The sequence below is a fragment of the Pristiophorus japonicus genome, chromosome 14 (genome assembly GCF_044704955.1).
Source record: "Pristiophorus japonicus isolate sPriJap1 chromosome 14, sPriJap1.hap1, whole genome shotgun sequence".
Classification (NCBI taxonomy): Eukaryota; Metazoa; Chordata; class Chondrichthyes; family Pristiophoridae; genus Pristiophorus; species Pristiophorus japonicus.
In genome coordinates this window covers 168,450,910-168,471,050 of record NC_091990.1, presented here as the reverse complement: position 1 = coordinate 168,471,050, position 20,141 = coordinate 168,450,910, and the positions used below count along the sequence as shown (strand labels likewise).

Below are 20,141 nucleotides of genomic sequence, written 5' to 3'. Positions count from 1 at the left end.
TTAGATCTCTGCGGGGGGATTAGATCTCTGGGGGGCGAACTATATCTCTGGCAGGGGGGGTTATATCTCTGGGTGGGGTTATTAGATCTCTTGGGGGGGCGGGGATTAGATCACTGGGCGGGGGATTAGTTCTCTGGGGGGCGAACTATATCTCTGGGTGGGGGGGAGGGGGGAGAGAAATGGATCGCTGGGGAGAGGACTAGATCATTAGGGGGAAGAACATTGCAGTTTACATGCCGCCTACATACCATCGGCATAAAACCACCTTTTTTCAGGCGGTGTGCAGCTCCGGTGGTATGCCACCAATGCTGGACCTTTGGGCGGTCTGTAGGTGCTCCTTGTGGGCGTACAGTATGCAAAGCGCCTAGCGGTATGTCGCTGATGAATTTCCCGCTGGGTAGTTTGTGGGCGGTATGTCGGTATTTTTCCATCAATTTTGCAATTTTGGGCAGTATGTCGGTGGTCCACAGGTGGTATGTCCACCAATTTCGGGACCTGAGTGTTATAGTTGGAGAGGGGACATGATTTTGATGGGTCTTACATTAGAAATAGAGGCATAACTGATCTGCAATTACATCTGTGGTAAGGCTTGCTGCAAGGTATTACAGTAAGGTTCTGTATGAAAAGGATTGTCATTCAAGCACTTTTAGTATGCAATTGATATAAAGGAGATGTGTTTAACAATTAGCTTCCTTTATATAGGATAGGTTCTCAGCCATAATTCCTGATGTATTTAAATAATCCCGGACTGGCTTTGATTAATGAAGATGGTCTGTTGTAAAAATCTAAGAAATTTTATGAACAAAAAATTGGCTTTAGGATTAGCAAGCCTTGTGATAGATCAACACCACCTATCCCCTTCTCACCATATCTCTCAATCCCTTCTCTCTCCAGAAAACATGTCTGATTACCTCACAAACCCCTTTATACTTTTCACTTCAATGACATTCCCAACTCATTGCACAACACTATTCCCCTTTGGGTGAAAAGGTTCCACTTGACATTCCTTCTTTTTCCTAACTTCCTCATTTCCAAAATGTGTACCCTGCTATTTGAATCCTTCAGCACAATAAGAACACAAGAAATAGGAGCGGGAGTAGGCCATATGGCTCCTCGAGCCTGCTCCGCCATTTAATACGATCATGATTGAACTTCTACATCAACTCTACTTTCCTGCTTGATCCCCATATCCCTTAATTCCCTCAGAGCCCAAAAATCTATTGATCTCAGTCTTGAATATACTCAACGACTGAGCATCCACAGCCCTCTGGGGTAGAGAATTCCAAAGATTCACAACCCTCTGAGTGAAGAAATTTCTCCTCATCTCAGTCTCAGGATAAGGGGCTGGCCATTTAGGACTATGATCCTAGTTCTAGACTCTCTAGTCAGGGGAAACAGCCTCTCAATATCTATCCTGTCAAGCCTTCTAAGAATGTTATACATTTCAATGAGATCACTTGTCATTCTTCTAAACTCCAGAGAATATAGGCCCAATCTACCCTCATGACAGCCCTCCCATCCCAGGAGTCAATCTAGTGAACTTTTGTTGGACTGCCTCTAAGGCAAGAATATCATTCCTTAGGTAAAGAGACCAAAACTGCACACAGTACTCCAGGTGTGATCTCACCAAAGCCCTATATGATTGCAGCAAGACTTCCTTACTCTTATACTCCTGAAGCCAACAGGGTCCTTCTTTACATATGTATGTTGTGGCCCAATGGCATCATTGAGTCCCAACTGTAATTTTAAAGCCTGAGAGTGGAATCCACCTGGAATTAAAATCGGAGCCGAAATATTTGTTTAAGGTCTCCGCCATTTCCTTATTCCCCATTACAATTCCTGCTGTCTCCTCGTCTAAGGGACCCATGTTTACTTTCACTAATCTCTTCCTTTTTATATATTTGTAAAAGCGTTTACTGTCTGACTTTATATTTCCTGCTAGTTTACGCTCATATTCTATTTTCTCCTCTTTATCAATTTCTATGTCATCCATTGATGAGTTTTAAAACACTCCTAATCCTTGGGCTGACTACTCTTTTTGGCAATATTGTAACCCTATATTCGTTGATAATTCTGAATTATTTCTTTAAATGTTTGCCATGGCTTATCTACCGTCATATCTTTTAATCTAATTTTCTAATTTACCTCAACCAACTCAGTCGTCACACCTCCGTAATTGGCTTTGTTTAAATTTAAGACCCTAATTTTGGACTTAAACTTCACTCTAAAACTTATTTTGAAATTCAATCATATTATGATCGCACTTCCCCAGATGATCTTTAATATAAGATTACTAATTAACCCTGTCTCATTCCACAACACTCGATCTAAAATAGCCTGTTCCCTTTGACTATATGTCTCGATTAATGTTATTATTTCCTGTCATAATCTTAGAAATGTTGACTAGTTAAAATCTTGTTACATCAGAGGTTCCTTACTAAGTAATAAGCTTCAACACTGTTATATGTAGCTCACTGCTCATGCACGATAATTGATTACAGATTATCCACAGTTAGTACTGATTTATTAACAAATTAAACTTAGCTATGTTTACTATGATAATTTACTTAGAAGAATGCAATCTCGCCCCACACAGAAAGTTCGCCAACACTTTCTGAGTGGCAGGTGTTATGGGGGTGGTGCTATTTTCAACGTTTTATTTCTTCCTTGTAGAAAGCTGACTCTGCTCTGCTGGGTACCTAATATCTTTGTTAAAGATCATACAAAGAAATGACAGTCACTAAACACCGCGGCTGCGATTAATTGGGGTAATTCCATGCCCTGACAGTCCCAGCAGGTAGCAGTTCTCGCAGGCAATGCATCCTGGGAAGTCATGTGAGCTTGCGATTTCCTGAGAGACGCTTCCTGTGAGCGCGGCTCCCAACTGGGAGCTCCAGGTCACGGAATCCCCCTATATAAAGAAGGAAGTACAAGTGCTGGAAATCTGCAATTAAGAACACAAGAAGGCTGAAATAATGAGCAGGGCTGATTTTACAAATAACCACCACTGGTGAGAAGGCTTGAATGCCCACAACACGCATTTTTAAAACTGGCCCTATCAAGTCTAACAGCATCTAAAACAATAGGTTAACATTTCACATTGCATGCTGTAAGGTACAGTTGCTTACTATTGGGTGCTGTTGTACACTATTCAGTACTGCTTTGTATCACTCACTCATAGGCGGTCCCTCGTATCGAGGGTGATTTGCTTCCACGCCAAAAAGGGATGAGTTCACGGAGGACCTAATATTCCAGATCCCGAACTACATCCTGAAGGGTGGAAGATGCCTGTGCGTGGATTTTTTTAACGTGTGGTGGCCGTTGCACACTAGCCACCACATGGGCCTGACAGAGCTAGGTCTTGGCAAGGATTAACCAAGAAGACTGGAGACCAGCTCTGCTGCACGGACCTAGTGTGCACACATATCGCAGCGTGGGCTGGCCCGTGCTCACTGCAACGTTATCAGCTCGGCCTTTGTATAATGGGATGCTGTCATCCCAGCCATTGTCTCAAGCTGAACCTCAACATCCTGTCCCACATTAAGTCCTACTTGCCTGTTACTCTTGCTGACGTACATTGGTTTCTCATCGCCCAACACATTAAATTTCAAATCTTCATCCATTAAAGTCTTCATGTCCTTCTATATCCTTGCCCTGACCTTACTTCTGAAACCTCCTCTAGGCTTAAATTTCCTCCCAGGCCCTTTGGTACTCTGACTCTGGCCTCTTGCTCATCCCTATCCCCACTTCCCTTCATCTCATTGTTGGTGGAAAAGCTTTTAGCTTCCTGAGACCTACTCTCCGGAACTCCCTGCCTAAATCCCACTAACTTTCCACTTCTCTCTGTGCCTTTAAAAACTTTCTCAAAACCCATCCTTTGAACCAAGTGTCCGGTCGCCTCTCCTAAATCTTGCACCATGATTCAGCATCATTTCACGTTATTTTTTTCTTCTTTCAGTGAAAGTGAGACTCGATACATTACAGTACCAGAGCAGTAGTTAACCAAGGCGCAATCAAGGTTTATAGCACCCATTGGGTCCTGGCTCGAAGACACAACCTCCACAGGCCAACCCCTGTCAGACCTGACCTCATGGTTTGCTTGTCCACCCAGTGTGATGTGTGTGGGCCCACCGCCAACCCGAAACCCTCCTCGGCTCATCTGGTGGATGTTCCCAAGCTTCTTGCCAAATTCCTCTACAACCTAAATGTTTGAAAGCTCCCTTCTTATACTTCTTCCCAGCAAAGCCTATGGGAACCAGTTAACCCAATCATTGACTTACACCTGAACCCCCCACCGCCCCCCCTGTCCAATTACAGGGATGTCACGATAAGGAAATAAAGGGTTATGGGGAACGGGCAGGGGAGTGGACCTGAGCCCATGATCAGATCAGCCATGATCGTATTAAATGGCGGAGCAGGCTCAAGGGGCCGTATACCCTACTCATGTTCTTATGTTCTTATGTACCTAATGATCCGGCCTGCACCCGTCAGGTCCTCATCTCATGACACCCTGACGTAATCTGTTTTTGACCATCAAGACTCATATCTGGGGTAGTTATGGCAACACAAATGGAACATGTCTCCATGGATAGAGAAAAGGTGTCCTTGTCTTTTGCCTATTTTTTTTTAATTCACTGTGGATGTTACAACATTCCAAGACAATGGCAGTCACATATGATCTTACTAGTTCTGTTCCCATAGACAAGCTGCCTGTTTCTTATTATTAATAGAGGCACTTTTAAAATCTTAGTCGAGGGAGGCCCAACATCTGCATTTAAAATCTAACCTGATCTACCCAGGGCATATTACACTAGTTTTAAAAGCATGATTATAAGTGCAGCAATAACGTAATGAAATCTTTAAACTATAATTAATCATAGAATAAATAGCTTTAGGTTAGTTAGTAGGGAGACTCAGAAAAGCAGATTTCCTCCTTTCTTACAGTATGACACAGTACGGTTGGGTACTGTGGGTACTATTGTGCACTGTTGGTGATATTCTTTGGTACTGTTGGGTAGTTTTGAGTCTGAATTTTCCCCTCTCTAGTCCAGGAGTTATGTCATCGTGCCCACTTACCATCCCAACTGAGAACAGCTAACAAGATTGAATTTGGTCTGTGTGCAGTAAATATTAAAGTATGTGAATTAATTCCTTTCCATACAATGTACTGAAGTGGCACCATTTTTGTTGGTTCATTTTTCAAATATGTATCATCCACATATTAAAAGATTTAATTTTGTCCTCACCCCCCATTGCCTGTTGAAGTAATTCCCATCAAGAGGACAAACGAGGCCTTCCTGATGCCCCCCACAAGTGCGCACCCGAGGCAGGGGTGGGGGGGGGGGGGGGAAGGGGTGGAGCTCCAGTTAATTAATTGTCCCTCCCCCCTCTCCTCGGGAGCTGCTTCATCTGAACATTGGAGGTCCTGTTTTGAAAGGAATTATTGATTCTGAGAGTGAGTCCGAGTGAATTCAAACACACAACTGATATTTAATCATCTCCGAGCTAATGACTATATCAGTATATCGCCACTAATGATCACTTGCCTCGAAAACCATCAACCTCACTTATTCTAAGAAATCAAAACTGACCATGGTGTCATCATCTCTCACCATCGAATTGGGAAAAGATTAATGCAGAAGAATAAAATGCCTAATCAGTGTCTAAAAGAGAAACAGAAATATAGAAACATAGAAAATAGGTGCATGAGTAGGCCATTCGGCTCTTCGAGCCTGCACCACCATTCAATATGATCATGGCTGATCATGCAACTTCAGTACCCCATTCCTGCTTTCTCTCCAAACCCCTTGATCCCTTTTGAATATATCTAACAAACTGGCCTCAACAACTTTCTGTGGTAGAGAATTCCATAAGTTCATAATTCTGAGTGAAGAAGTTTCTCCTCATCTCGGTCCTAAATGGCTTACCCCTTTTCCTTAGACTGTGACCCCTGGTTCTGGACTTCCCCAACATCGGGAGCATTCTTCCTGCATCTAACCTGTCCAATCCCGTCAGAATTTTATGTTTCTATGAGATCCCCTCTCATTCTTCTAAATTCCAGTGAATATAAGCCTAGTCGTTCCAGTCTTTCTTCATATGTCAGTCCTGCCATCCCAGGAATCAGTCTGGTGAAACTTCGCTGCACTCCCTCAATAGCAAGAATGTCCTTCCTCCGATTAGGAGACCAAAACTGTACACAATATTCAAGGTGTGGCCTCACCAAGACCTTGTACAACTTCAGTAAGACCTCCCTGCTCCTATACTCAAATCCTCTTGCTATGAAGGCCAACAGGCTATTTGCCTTCTTCACCGCCTGCTGTACCTGCATGCCAACTTTCAATGACTGATGTACCATGACACCCAGGTCTCGTTGCACCTCCCCTTTTCCTAATCTGTCACCATTCAGCTAATATTCTGCCTTCCTGTTTTTGCCACAAAAGTGGATAACCTCACATTTATCTACATTATACTGCATCTGCCATGCATTTGCCCAATCACCTAACCTGTCCAAGTCACCCTGCAGCCTCTTAGCATTCTCCTCACAGCTCACACTACCAGCCAGCTTAGTGTCATCTGCAAACTTGGAGTTATTACATTCATCAATTCCTTTGTCTAAATCATTAATGTATATTGTAAATAGCTGGGGTCCCAGCACTGAACCTTGTGGTACCCCACTAGTCACTGCCTGCCATTCTTAAAAGGACCCGTTTATTCCTACTCTCTGCTTCCTGTCTGCCAACCAGTTCGCTATCCATGTCAATACATTACCCCCAATACCATGTGCTTTAATTTTGCACACTAACCTCTTGTGTGGGACCTTGTCAAAAGCCTTTTGAAAGCCCAAATACACCACATCCACTGGTTCTCCCTTGTCCACTCTACTAGCTACATCCTCAAAAAATTCTAGAAAGATTTACTTGTCAGGTGAGCGTGACATTTGAGGTGACACTTCTGTTGAAACCATTAACTTGTCTCTCTCATAGATGCTAAGTGACCTATTGTACATTTCCAGAATGTCCCTGTTTTCATTTTGGATTGCCACAATTTGTGTTACTTTTTACCCTTACAGTTGGAAGGACAATCAAAATACTTTGAACCTCTTTGATTCTTAGAAATTGTTAGTAAAAAACACTTCCATTTATTTAGCACCTATCATTCATATCTCTCAGAAACAGCTCACACTGAAATACAGTCACTGTTGGTATGCAGACAAATGCAAACACCACATACACGTAACAGGATCCCACAAAACTAAAGATAAATGACTAGTTAATCTGCTTTTTGGAAGTGTTCGTTGAAGGAGGAATGTTGGTTAGGTCACCAGGAGAGCTATCTGTTCTTCAAATAATAATTTGGTCTTCAAATGGAGCAAGACTTCAAACCACAACCTCTGACATCAGAGTGTTACTAACTGAGCCAAACTGACACTGTGTTGCTAAGGTTAATATTAAATATCATCATCACAGGCGGTCCCTCGAACGAGGATGACTTGCTTCCACGAGTTCACAGATGTTTCAATGAAGAACCCGATGTTCCAGTCCTGAACTCCAGTTGAGGGGATGGAAGATGCCTGTGCGTGGATTTTTTTTAATGTGGGGTGACCGTTGCACACCAGCCACCACACGGGCTTGACAGAGCGAGGTCTTGGTCCAGTGGCAAGGATTACCCAAGATGACTGGAGAGCAGCTCTGCTACACGGACCTAGTGCGCACACATATCGCAGTGTGGGCAGTTGATTAAGTAGCTGTTTCAAGATTGTTCAGCAATATTTGGCTCAGCGCTGCTCCATTTTCTTAGTGTTTTTTGGTGATTTTCTAAAAACTTCCATCAACAATGTTGTATAATTTTTCAAAACCTTGTCAACCAACCATGAAAGAAACATCAGCATGAGTTAACCTTAAAATATAGTGTGAATGTCAGTGGTTTGTAACTGAGGAAATCCAAGGATCTGTGGGGGCAGTGTGTGTGGAGCAGTGGGTCAGACACGGATCTTTCACATTTGGTTCAAACTCAACTCAAACCAATGGGATGGAAACATAGAAACATAGAAAATAGGAGCAGTAGTAGGCCATTCGGCCCTTCGAGCCTGCATCGTCATTCAATATGATCATGGCTGATCCTCTATCTCAACACCATATTCCTGCTTTTTCCCCATACCCCTTGATGTCTCTTTTGTCTAGAAATCTATCTATCTCCCTCTTAAATATATTCAGTGACTCGGCCTCCACAGCCTTCTGTGGTAGAGAATTCCACAGGTTCACCACACTCGGAGTGAAAACATTTCTCCTCATCTCGGTCCTAAATTTCCTACCCCGTATCCTGAGACTATGACCCCTTGTTCTAGATTTCCCAGCCCCGGGAAACCTCCTCCCCGCATCAAGTCTATCCAACGCAGTCAGAATTTTCTACGTTTCAATGAGATCCCCTCTCATTCTTCTCAACTCCAGTGAATACAGGCCTAGTCGACCCAATCTCTTTGCATACGACAGTCCTGCCATCCCAGGAATCAGTCTGGTGAACCTTCACTGCACTCCCTCTATGGCAAGTATATCCTTTCTTAGGTAAGGAGACCAAAGCTGCACACAATACTCCAGGTGCGGTCTCAACAAGTCGATGCTGGCTATAAGGGCCATATGTGAAAGGAGTTTGGACTGTTTCAACTCAGTTCTTAATGCGTATAGGGCTAAAGTATAAAACTGGCCCTAACTTGACACAAAATAGCAATGAAATTCAGACAGGCCATAGGGCAGCTTGGTGTGGGAAATAAAAAATGCCACATTGCCACAGTAGGGGATGTTCTTTTGAGGTTGGATTTGAGATACATTGTTTGGACAGAGTAGAAGGAGCTTTATTTTCCAACCAGCAGTGCAATAGCTGACTTGGGATTGCTTGATGCTGACACTGGATGCCTGAATAGGAAAGAGTTTTCAGCACCCACATCCATCATTTGATGGGACAGAAACATAAATAACTGTAAGCTGGTGAGATTTAAAGATTGGACAGCAGTGTGTTGAGAATAGATAGGGAGGATCCATCAGTACTGTTGTGTTCTAGTGATGCTTTGTTATGGAATATCAGATTTAAATGTCTGAGTGTTGAAAATGAGCAAGGGCAGAGAGGGTTGGGCCTCCTCTTCATTGCATAATGGTGTTTATCACAAAGACTCAGACTCAGGTTTCAGTCAGGGAAAGTAAAACGCCAAGGTGGGATACAGGGTGCCTGAACCACAGCAATTCATTGAAGTCAGCCTTTAATTAGCTACTTTGGAGAATCAAGCCAATGTTGTGCCTATCAAATCTGCCAAACAAAGAGCTGGAAAAATATCTGATTGGCAATAAGAGTAGGTGTGGACTGAGATGATCAAATACTGCACAGGAGACAATGGCTCAAGTCTTGCTGGAAAAAATAATGGGGAATTTATGAAGCACGCCATTATTAAAAAGCAAATTGCCGGGAAGTTTAGGCGAAGGGATTCACCATGAGTTGCGGATCACCAGAAGTTGCTGGTTGGCTTAAGTCACTCTGCCATTAGCCTCACACAAACGGCAGCTCGCCCTCAACCTCTAAGAACTTGCTGCATTTACACATTAAACTCAAATTAAACTTGTCACAGAATGTTAGAGCTAGTAGTTAACAGTGTAAGTACACTTTTAACTACATGATAATTGCTAATGCAATGCCAATCAACTTCTCTGCCCCAGAAACAACACTATTTAATTTATTGAGTCATTCCTGCATATAGTAAATTCTTCATGGAGATTTAAACATTTTTAAATTTAAAATGTTTTAATTTTTTTGTTACCTTTCCTTTCTTTTTTTCCCTCTCTTAATCCAATCTTTCTTTCCCTCTCTTTATTTCTCTTTCTGTATCTGATTTGACATTGAATTCATCCAGTCTAACTCGCCCTCCTTCTTAATCCTTCCTCTGTTTATTTTTCAATCCTTGAATCTCATTGGTTTACCAAGGTCCCAGAGGCCCTGTCACCCTGGCTGCGCTGTTATCAGCTCACACTACTAGCAACTCTGTAGGCCAAATTTAAAAAAAAATCTAAACATGCATGAACAAGTTTAACTAACAGGGCTCACCACGAGATCCCCCGTTCCAGTAAAATCTGCCCCATGACGTATTATCCATCAGGGGCAAACTGATCCTTCTAAAAGGCATAGGATTCTTTGGGATTCTCACAAAAAGAAGGGGTAGTGCTAATGAGTTACCATGAGAACTGCGGAACCATTCAGGGGACACTCGGGAGTCTGTGACTGGTGTTACATTCATCAACACGCTTTCCATTCACCGGCAGCTTCAACAGCTGAGCAGCACTCAAAGGCCGAGCAGAGTAAGCTGTTTAAAGGCTCTCTCAGTAGTCTTATTAAACGACATTGTTTTTTGGGGAGGGTGAATCTGATTAATTTGGTGATTTGAAATCTATAACAAGCTAGGTCAGGGTGTCATCATCATCATCATCATAGGCAGCCCCTCGAAACGAGGATGACTTGCTTCCACGCCAAAAAAGGATGAGTTCACAGGTGTTTCAATGAAGGATCTAATATTCCGGATCCTGAACTACATCCTGAAGGGTGGAAGATGCCTGTGCGTGGATTTTTTTAACGTGGGGTGACCGTTGCACACCAGCCACCACACGGGCCTGACAGAGCGAGGTCTTGGTCCAGTGGCAAGGATTACCCAAGACGACTGGAGACCAGCTCAGCTGCACGGACCTAGTGCGCACACATATCGCAGTGTGGGCTGGTCCGTGCTGCCCCTGGCCCCGAACCCACGCCTCTCCTGGGCCCCGATCACGTCCCTCCACAGTCTCTCGCTGCTCCTGCTGTACCTGCCCATGCTCCAATCACCGACCTGGACCTTGATGATGTCACTCTTCGCTGCCGTCGCCCTCCTGCACCAGCTCATGTTGCTCCCTGGAGTAGTAAGCCTCCATGCTGCTCCCGGGCCTCCGCTTGCCGCTCCTTGTATGGCCCCACAATCTACTAAATCACAGGCTCTATTCCAACTATTCAGTCTCTTCAGGGAAAATCCTACATAATCACTCACGGATTTGAAAAATGAATGAAACAAAATTCATCTATTCCTACATTCCAATCTTCATTCCCGCTGATTTCCACTATACCATAATTCTCTCCCCTCCCCTAAATCCAGCAAAAGAAGCATTGGCCCAAATCTTGCTGGACTGGGCCATCTCAACATCTCAAAGTGTGGACCTGTTCCTGCACCATTCAACTCAAAAAAAGAAAGTTTTGCCCTGTAAATTTTTGCTCAAATCAGCCAGCAACTTGTGGCGATTCACAATTCATGGGGTATCTCTTCCTCGCTACAATGGCCGATTTGCACATTAATAAAAGCATGCGTCGTTCACAAGCATTATTGTGTCAGCAAAGTCTGGCCCGTTGTATTCACAAACATCTCAAATAACTGTGCAGCTTTGGGATGAGAGGCTGAGCCTTGGGGAAATTCGACAAAGTGCCCGAGTTTTCAAAACCGCAAGCCCAAATTTTTAAAGTGCATACATTTTAATTTTATCCTATTAAAATACATGGGAAAATAAGACTTCATAGGCAGGCAGTCAGGGTAAACCTGGCTTGTGATAGATTTCAAATCACCAAATTACTAGGATTCCCGCTCCCCCCAAAACGATGCCGTTTAAGAAGACTACCGAGAGAACCTTTAAACAGCTTACTCTGCTCGGCCTTTTGAGGGCTGCTTTGCTGTTTAAGCCGCCGGTGAGTGGAAAGCATGTTGATGAATGTAACACCAGCTTATGGTGAAGGCACAGACTGCAACGCGTTCGACCCGGCCAATTTAGCCCCAATAAGTGACTTGAACTGATCTTACCGATTGTGTGCAGTTGGCTCAGTGCAAACTGTTAAGCAGCAATTAAATACTGGCATTCTCCAGCTCGGCAGTGGAAGGGGTTCATTGACTTGTCATAATAAAGAGGCAAAAACAATGGAATCTGATGTCTGCGACACATTTTAGTCAATTTGGATTCAGAAGTAGAAGCGTGTTGATTAACCATGTGAATAGCTAGCTTAGGGATCGCCAAACCTGTGTACTCATGTAACATGGAATAAAGATCCAAACATAGATGGTTTGTACATAGACATAATGGGGCGAATGGTTCGTCCTTATTTCTTAGATCTCCCCAATATGCCTGCATTGTTCTGTACAGCGTGGGTGTAGCAACGCTGTACACATGTGCTGGGGACAGATATTTACTGGTGCATGACATGTAAAGGTCACTGTTGCGGAGCATGAGGGCTGACAACTCTTGCATGAAGTGGTAAACATTCCGCTCTTTGCTAACTGATACAGGGGAGTTGGTCAAAAATATATACAGGCAACTCTCGATTATCCGTACACAGATCCAACGGGAAACCCTTGTAACCGGATTTAAAATTCTGTTGCGAACAAGTGAAAAGACAGCTCCAAATAATTTGGAAAAATCGCCTTCCAAACACTGTGCTCATTTGTATTTGCTCATTCTCTCTCCCTCTCTCTCACACATTCTCTCTCTTACACACACTCTCTCACTCTCTCACGCTCGCACATTCTCTCTCTCTCTCTCTCTCTCTCTCTCTCTCTCTCTCTCACAAACACACTCACTCACCGTAAGAATCACTCTCCTCTGCCCTTGCTTTGTTGTGTGTGTGTTGTGTGTGTGTTGTGTGTGTACAGCCGCCGCTGACGTTGGGAACGGGGACAGAGCTAGCACCGGGTTCCAGGCACAGAACCTGTACATGCATGCTGGTAATGTCCATCTTTTGTTACTGTTTGTAGCTGATTGAATTGATTCATTAAAGTTTTAACTTATAAATGTAAACTCGCCCTAATGATTGTATTTATTCATTAAAGTTTTAACTTTAAAATGTAGACTCACCCTAACGGAAGAATCGTTTACCCAGAATAGCCCAATCCCCGAGGGACCCGGATAATCGAGAGTTGCCTGACAATAAAAGTAATACATTCAATTCCACCCGGCTTCCTCCTCACTATATTGCTCAATCCTTTCTCAGTCCAGAAGTGCGTCCGATTCTCTCTTCTGCCCATTTAGATTGTCCATTTCAATGACCTTCCTTGTTGGATTAATTGCTAAGTCCACTGCTCATTGAATGAAAAAGTTATGTTTGACTTCCCACCTTATTCCTAGCTTTCTAGAAACATAGAAACATAGAAAATAGGTGCAGGAGTAGGCCATTCGGCCCTTCTAGCCTGCACCGCCATTCAATGAGTTCATGGCTCAACTTGTGTCTCTTGGGACATGGGATGAACATTTTTTCCTGGATTAATTTTTCTCAATTCTCTCAATTAGATGATCTTGAAATGCCTTCTTTTCCTAAGGAAACAATCCCTTAATCTTTTTCCATAAATTAAATGCTGACATCTGAAATCACAAAGTCGAAGTGTATACGGTGAGCAGTTATGTCACTGCAGAGGCGCAATTCCTGTTTTCCAGAATTCACTGTTTCTCAGTGATAACTTTTGCTTCCTTTCTGTAGGTCACTCCCTCGCACCTTGGATGTTCAGTTAAAGTCATGGAATTTGCATGCAGCCACATTGTGTACGATTCACAAAACATACCTACCCCAATTCGCAGAATCAGGGCCCACGGTAAGTGCAGATTACTTCATCTGAACAAAATCCCAATCGGTTCGTTCTTTTCTCTCCCCTTGGTTATTGAAGGATGTTTTATTCTGGTCTCCTGATTGCTCCCTGAGTAAATCTCTCTCTTGTGGTACTGAGCCACACAGCAGTCCCGAGGTTTGATCGTCAGTGAGGAGAAGGTGGCTGATTTCAGCTGATGTGCTGGTGGGGCGCGACAGTTGGCCATAGTGTCTCTGGGCTAGAGAGGGAACAAAATCAGCCAGTGATCCCATTCCATTGATGTGTTAGCCATTAACTGATAGGCTCCCAGGACTCTGTCCTCTTGCATAGTCTGTTCCTTTATCATATAGAATCATAGAAATTTACAGCGCAGACGGAGGCCATTTAGCCCATCGTGTCCGCGCCGGCCGACAAAGAGCTCTCCAGTCTAATCCCACTTTCCAGCTCTTGGTCCGTAGCCCTGTAGGTTACGGCACTTTAAGTGCACATCCAAGTATTTTTTAAACATGGTGAGGGTTCCTGCCTCTACCACCCTTTCAGGCAGTGAGTTCCAGACCCCCACCACCCTCTGGGTGAAGACATTTCCCCTCATATCCCCTCTAAACCTCCCCCCAATTACTTTAAATCTATGCCGCCTGGTTGTTGACCCCTCTGCCAAGGGAAACGGGTCCTTCCTATCCCCTCTCTCCAGGCCCCTCATAACTTTATATACCTCAATCAATGGCCTCCTCCACTTATCACCCAACCTAGTAGTTCCTTGATCTCTTTTTCAGCATAAAGCTTTTAACAAAATGCACATACTGAAATACTGACCGTAAAATTGGTTGGTTATTATCAAAGCATGGAGATTATCTATTTAGTCAGAATATAATGATCCTTCACCATAGTGATCTATGTTCAGTGCACTTTAATATAATTTACACCGTGAATCTGAGGTCCCAAATTTAGCAGGTGTGAGTTGGCAGATCCATTTCTGTGTTAATTAGTGACCTTAAAGTGGTATCACATTCATTACAAAACAGTCGACAAGCTGCCTGGCAGTTATTGCAGGTACTGCAGATTTTAAGGTTATAAAGTTTTTTTCTCCGCCTGCAGGAGAGACTAAAAGTGTCTCCAACCAACACGTGACATTATCAATGTGTAGGCTCAACTTGTGAAAGTTTTTGTTTGTGACTGCAGTAAGGTGCAGAAAGCAGTGTCTGTATCATTACTTGCTGTTAACCTTTAAGGTGGGTTTAGGTTCATGTAGGCAGCACATCATTGATTCTTATCTGCTCCTGTACCTTGAGAGGGCAAAGGAAATTGGGAGATGTCAGTGCTGGGGAAAGGAACACTTTGTTTTATTTCTTGTGCTCACTGATAGCATCTAGCACTCTCGTGTCAGCACGGTACGACTATATCCAGTACAGAAATAGATTGCGAAGTAGTTTGGAGCCACCAGAGACTCTGCTGATGAAACAGCCCTGTTTTAATGTTTGGGATCACCCGCCCAGCCCCCACCTAGTTGTTTCACCCTCTCATCCATAAATAAAGCTGTGCTAATGGGGGAAAAGTGCAAGGCTGCTGCCCAGCCTCACCTTCTGTCCTAATTGAGATTAATGACCTTAATGTACATGCCTGAGACTGCACTGCTTAATATGGGAAGAAAGCATGGACTTGTTTTTATTCATTCATGGGATGTATGTGTCACTGGCAAGGCCGGCATTTATTGCCCATTCCTAATTGCTCCTTGAGAAGGTGGTGGTGAGCTGCCTTCTTGAACTGCTGCAGTCCTTGTGGTGAAGGTACTCCCACAGTGTTGTTAGATAGGGAGCTCCAGAACTTTAACCCAGCGACTATGAAGAACGGTGATATGTTTCCAAGTCAGGATGGTGTGTGACTTGGAGGGGAACGTGGAGGTGGTGGTGTTCCCATGCACCTGCTACCCTTGTCCTTCTAGGCGGTACAGGTCGCGGGTTTGGGAGGTGCTGCCGAAGAAGCCTTGGCGAGTTGCTGCTGTGCATCTTGTAGATGGTACACACTGCAGCCACGGTGCGCTGGTGGTGGAGGGAGTGAATGTTTAAGGTGGTGGATGGGGTGCCAATCAAGTGGGCTGCTTTGTCCTGAATGGTGTCGAGCTTCTTGTGTTGCTGGAGCTGCACTCATGCAGGCAAGTGGAGAGTATTCCATCACACTCCTGACTTGTGCCTTGTAGATGGTGGAAAGGCTTTGGGGAGTCAGGAGGTGAGACACTCGCCAGAGAATACCCAGCCTCTGACCTGCTCTTGTTGCTACAGTATTTATGTGGCTGGTCCAGTTAAATTTCTGATTAATGGTGACCCCCAGGATACTGACGATGGGAGATTTGATGATGGTAATGCCATTGAATGTCATAGGGAGGTGGTTAGACTCTCGCTTGTTGGAGATGGTCATTGCCTGGCACTTGTGTGGCGCGAAGGTTACTTGCCACTTATTAGTCCAAGCCTGAATGTTGTCCAGGTCTTGCTGCATGCGGGCACGGACTGCTCCATTATCTGAGGAGTTGCGAATGGAACTGAACACTGTGTAATCATCAGTGAACATCCCCACTTCTGACCTTATGATGGAGGGAAGGTCATTGATGAAGCAGCTAAAGATGGTTGGGCCGAGGACACTGCCCTGAGGAACTCCTGCAGTGATTCCTGGGAATGGGATGAATGAACTCCAACAATCACAACCATCTTCCTTTGTGTGAGGTATGACTCCAGCCAGTGGAGAGTTTTCCCCAATTCCCATTGACTTCAGTTTTACTAGGGCTCCATGATACCACGCTTGGTCAAATGCTGCCTTGATGTCAAGGACAGTCACTCACACCCCACCGCTGGAATTCAGTTCTTTTGTCCAAGTTTGGACCAAGGCTGTAATGAGGTCTGGAGCCAAGTGGTCCTGGCGGAACCCAAACTGAGCATTTACAAACTGTCTTGCATGCTTTGTGACAGTGTGCAGTTTGTCTTCTCCTCAATATTTTTGAGTCCCAGTTTTAATTCTTATATAATTACTTTGCAGGTGAGTATTTTAAAATCAGCTTTACCAAGTTTCTTTCATTCAGCAGTAGTCTCACCTGTGATATCGCCACCTCACAACTTCTCATCTAAGATTGGAATATTATACCTTCACTATGCCAGTATCTCTAGTCTTCTCAGCACTCTCTATCACCGGCTGTCTAACCTTTCATTACACACTGTCAACGCCCATGCACCAAGAATGAGACTAGTGGCCTCTGTGGAGCCATAAAACCAGCAACAGTCAATGCCTTTAGGCAAAGAAGGGAGAAAATGATATGAAATGGAGAAAAGTTTAGCTGGGAAATTAAGGGACCCATTTGACAAGTGGAACATTCCAGCTATTGTCACTCCGGCAACCACGCTAGGAACGTCACCCTTACAGTTTAACATCTGCAGATTAAAATAGATTCCTTTTCAAAGGACGTTTTAAAAACTTTGAGGTTGCGTTAACAAGGTGGTGATGAAATGGCTTCCTGTTTCGCCCCCATGCTCAGCCTCTCAGTGCACCACGTGATATTCAGTCAAGATTTACAAACCAATGAAATGAGGTGAGGTTTCTCTATCAGTGACTCTCGGGCTTGATGCAGGCAGGCTTGTTTCCGTTACAGTAAGCAATAGCAGAAAGTTTGTGATGTGCATTGCAATGTAGGCAGTGTGTTGCTGAAATCAGTGACACACCGGCACTGTCTCATCTCCATTGCTCTCCTTTTACTGAGATAACTTACACAAGTTTAAAAGCACGAGAGCCATGTTGTGGATACTTGCACTTCAGCAGAGACCGCATTTGCAGCAGTGTAGGCTTTCTGTGGCAGGCACAGAAACTTCAACCATTGGATCATGGAAAATAATTGTTGGGCAAACACCCCCAAAGACGCTCTTCTGGCTAGGGGAGTCATATGCATCCCGGCACCTCATTCTTTCATTATTAGACATGTGTTAGAAATAACCTATTCAGTATTTACCCAGCCACTTAGTCATCATAACCAGGCTCTCCACTAACACTGGTAAATATCACCATTATGCCCAGCACTCTGCCCATTGTCACATATCTATTCATGGTCCCACCACCTCAGCTTTGGCCTTGCATGTAATCTTCTTCCAGTTGATACCCATCCTATCACCTTTAAAAGGCAGCCGTCTTCAGCCATATAATATCCTTGGTCCTGCCTTCGGAATGTTCACTCAGTAACACAGGCAAGGTACAATCTACAAGCCACTCCATCCCATTACTGCAGTGTTGGTCGGTCTGTAACTTGCTCTGTTACTCTACATAGATTGCCTCATCCTGTTGCTGCAATGTTGGTCACTCTGTCCTTCCAGCTGATACCAAACACCTCATTGTGCCAAAAGCACGATGAGGAGATGTTGGTGGGAAGATGGTGCCTGGTTGATTACCGGTAGCACCCAACATTTAGTTCTGATTAAAACAGATGTTGTGCTCCATTTTACACAAGGGTTTCCATTATAGAGCATATGACTGGTAAGACGCAGTTCTATTAAAACATCATTATTATCATCAGCAGTCTCTCGGAGTCGAGGATGACTTGCTTCCACTCTAAAAGTGAGTTCTCAGGTGACTGAGGAGTCCAATGCGGGACCTACAGTCTCTGTCACAGGTGGGGCAAACAGTGGTTGAAAGAAAGGGTGGGTGGGACAGGTTTGCCGCATGCTCCTTCCGCTGTCTGCGTTTCTGATTGTTCTCAACGATGGGACTCGAGGTGTTCAGCGCCCTCCCAGATGCTTTTACTCCACTTCGGGCGGTCTTGGGCCTGGGACTCCCAGGTGTCGGTGGGGATGTTGCATTTTATCAGGGAAGCTTTGAGGGTGTCCTTGAAGTGTTTCCTCTGCCCACCTGGGGCTCACTTGCCGTGTCGAAGCTCCGCGTAGAGCGCTTGCTTTGGGAGTCTCGTGTTGGGTATGCGGACAATGTGGCCCGCCCAACGGAGCTAGTCGAGTGTGGTCAATGCTTCAATGCTGGGGATGTTGGCCTGAGCGAGGACACTGACGTTGGTGCATCTGTCTTGCCAATGGATTTACAGGATCTTGCGGAGGCAGCGCTGGTGGTACTTCTCCAGCGCTTTGAGGTGCCTGCTGTATATGGTCCACGTCTCTGAGCCATATAGGAGAGTGTAGACCATGAGCTTGGTGCCGGATTTGAGGTCCTGGTCTTCAAACACTCTCTTCCTTAGGTGACCGAAAGCTGTGCTGGCGCACTGAAGGCGATGTTGGACCTTGTGGTCAATGTCTGCTCTTGCTGACTGTAAGCTCCCGAGGTATGGGAAATAGTCCATGTTATCCAACACCTCGTTGTGGATTTTGATAATTGGAGGGCAGTGCTGTGTGGCAGGATCAGGTTGGCCGAGGACCTTTGTCTTATGGATGTTTAGCGTAAGGCCCATGCTCTCGTATGCCTTGGTGAAGGTGTTGACGATGGCTTGGAGTTCGGCCTCCAAGTGTGCACAGACGCAAGCGTCGTCTGCGTATTGTAGTTCAATGACAGAGGATGGGACGACCTTGGATCTGGCCTGGAGGCAGCAGAGGTTGAACAGATTCCCATATAATTTAGCTCCACTCTGGCGGGGAGCTTGCTAAGGGTGAGATGTAGCATTGCAGCAAGGAAGATCGAGAAGAGCGTTGGTGATATGAAGCTGCCCTGCTTGATCCCAGCCCAGGCCTAGATCCATTGGTCAGGATCACGGTCTGCATGTCATCGTGGAGCAGACGGAGAATGGTGACAAACTTTTGGGGGCATCCGAAACGGAGGAGGATGCTCCATAATCCCTCACGGTTGATGGTGTCAAAGGCCTTTGTGAGGCCAAAGAAGGCCATGTACAGAGGTTGTTGCTGTTCCCTGCATTTCTCTTGTATTTGTCACGGGGTGAAGATCATGTCCATTGTACCCCTTAGTGGATGGAATCCGCATTGCGACTCTGGGAGGGTAAAATATACAGGACTTTTGAATAAGTATAAAATATCATGCATTATATTTGGCATACAAACTTGCAATAAAATATACACAGCTAAAGTGAAAATCAGATAATAAAAAATGTGTTTTACCATCATGTACTTTAAAAAAAAAATTCACTCACGGATTTGGGCGTCGCTTACAAGGCCGGCATTTATTGCCCATCCCTAATTGCCCTTGAGGAGATGGTGGTGAGCCGCCTTCTTGAACCGCTGCAGTCCGTGTGGTGAAGGTGCTCCCACAGTGCTGTTAGGGAGGGAGTTCCAGGATTTTGATCCAGCGACGATGAAAAAACAGCAAGATATTTCCAAGTCAGAATGGAGAATTTGAAGGTACTCCCTGCAGCGGACTGCAGCGGTTCAAGAAGGTGGCTCACCACCATCTTCACGAGGGTAATAAGGGATAGGCAACAAATACTGTGATCCCATGTGCCTGCTGCGCTTGTCCTTCTAGGTGATAGAGGTCGTGGGTTTGGGAGGTGCTGCCTAAGAAGCCTTGGCGAGTTGCTGCAGTGCATCTCGGAGATGGTGCA

At 44.7% G+C, this 20,141-nt stretch overlaps 1 protein-coding gene across 1 annotated transcript in view; it reads left to right on the top strand.

The window, feature by feature from the left end:
* LOC139280225 (circularly permutated Ras protein 1-like) overlaps nt 1-20,141 on the top strand; it is a 151,103-nt gene that overhangs the window by 39,009 nt on the left and 91,953 nt on the right. The window contains exon 3 of the mRNA XM_070899839.1: nt 13,516-13,627. Within this exon, the coding sequence (XP_070755940.1) occupies nt 13,552-13,627 (76 nt within the window). The 5' untranslated portion in view covers nt 13,516-13,551. The remainder of the gene's footprint in view (nt 1-13,515; nt 13,628-20,141) is intronic.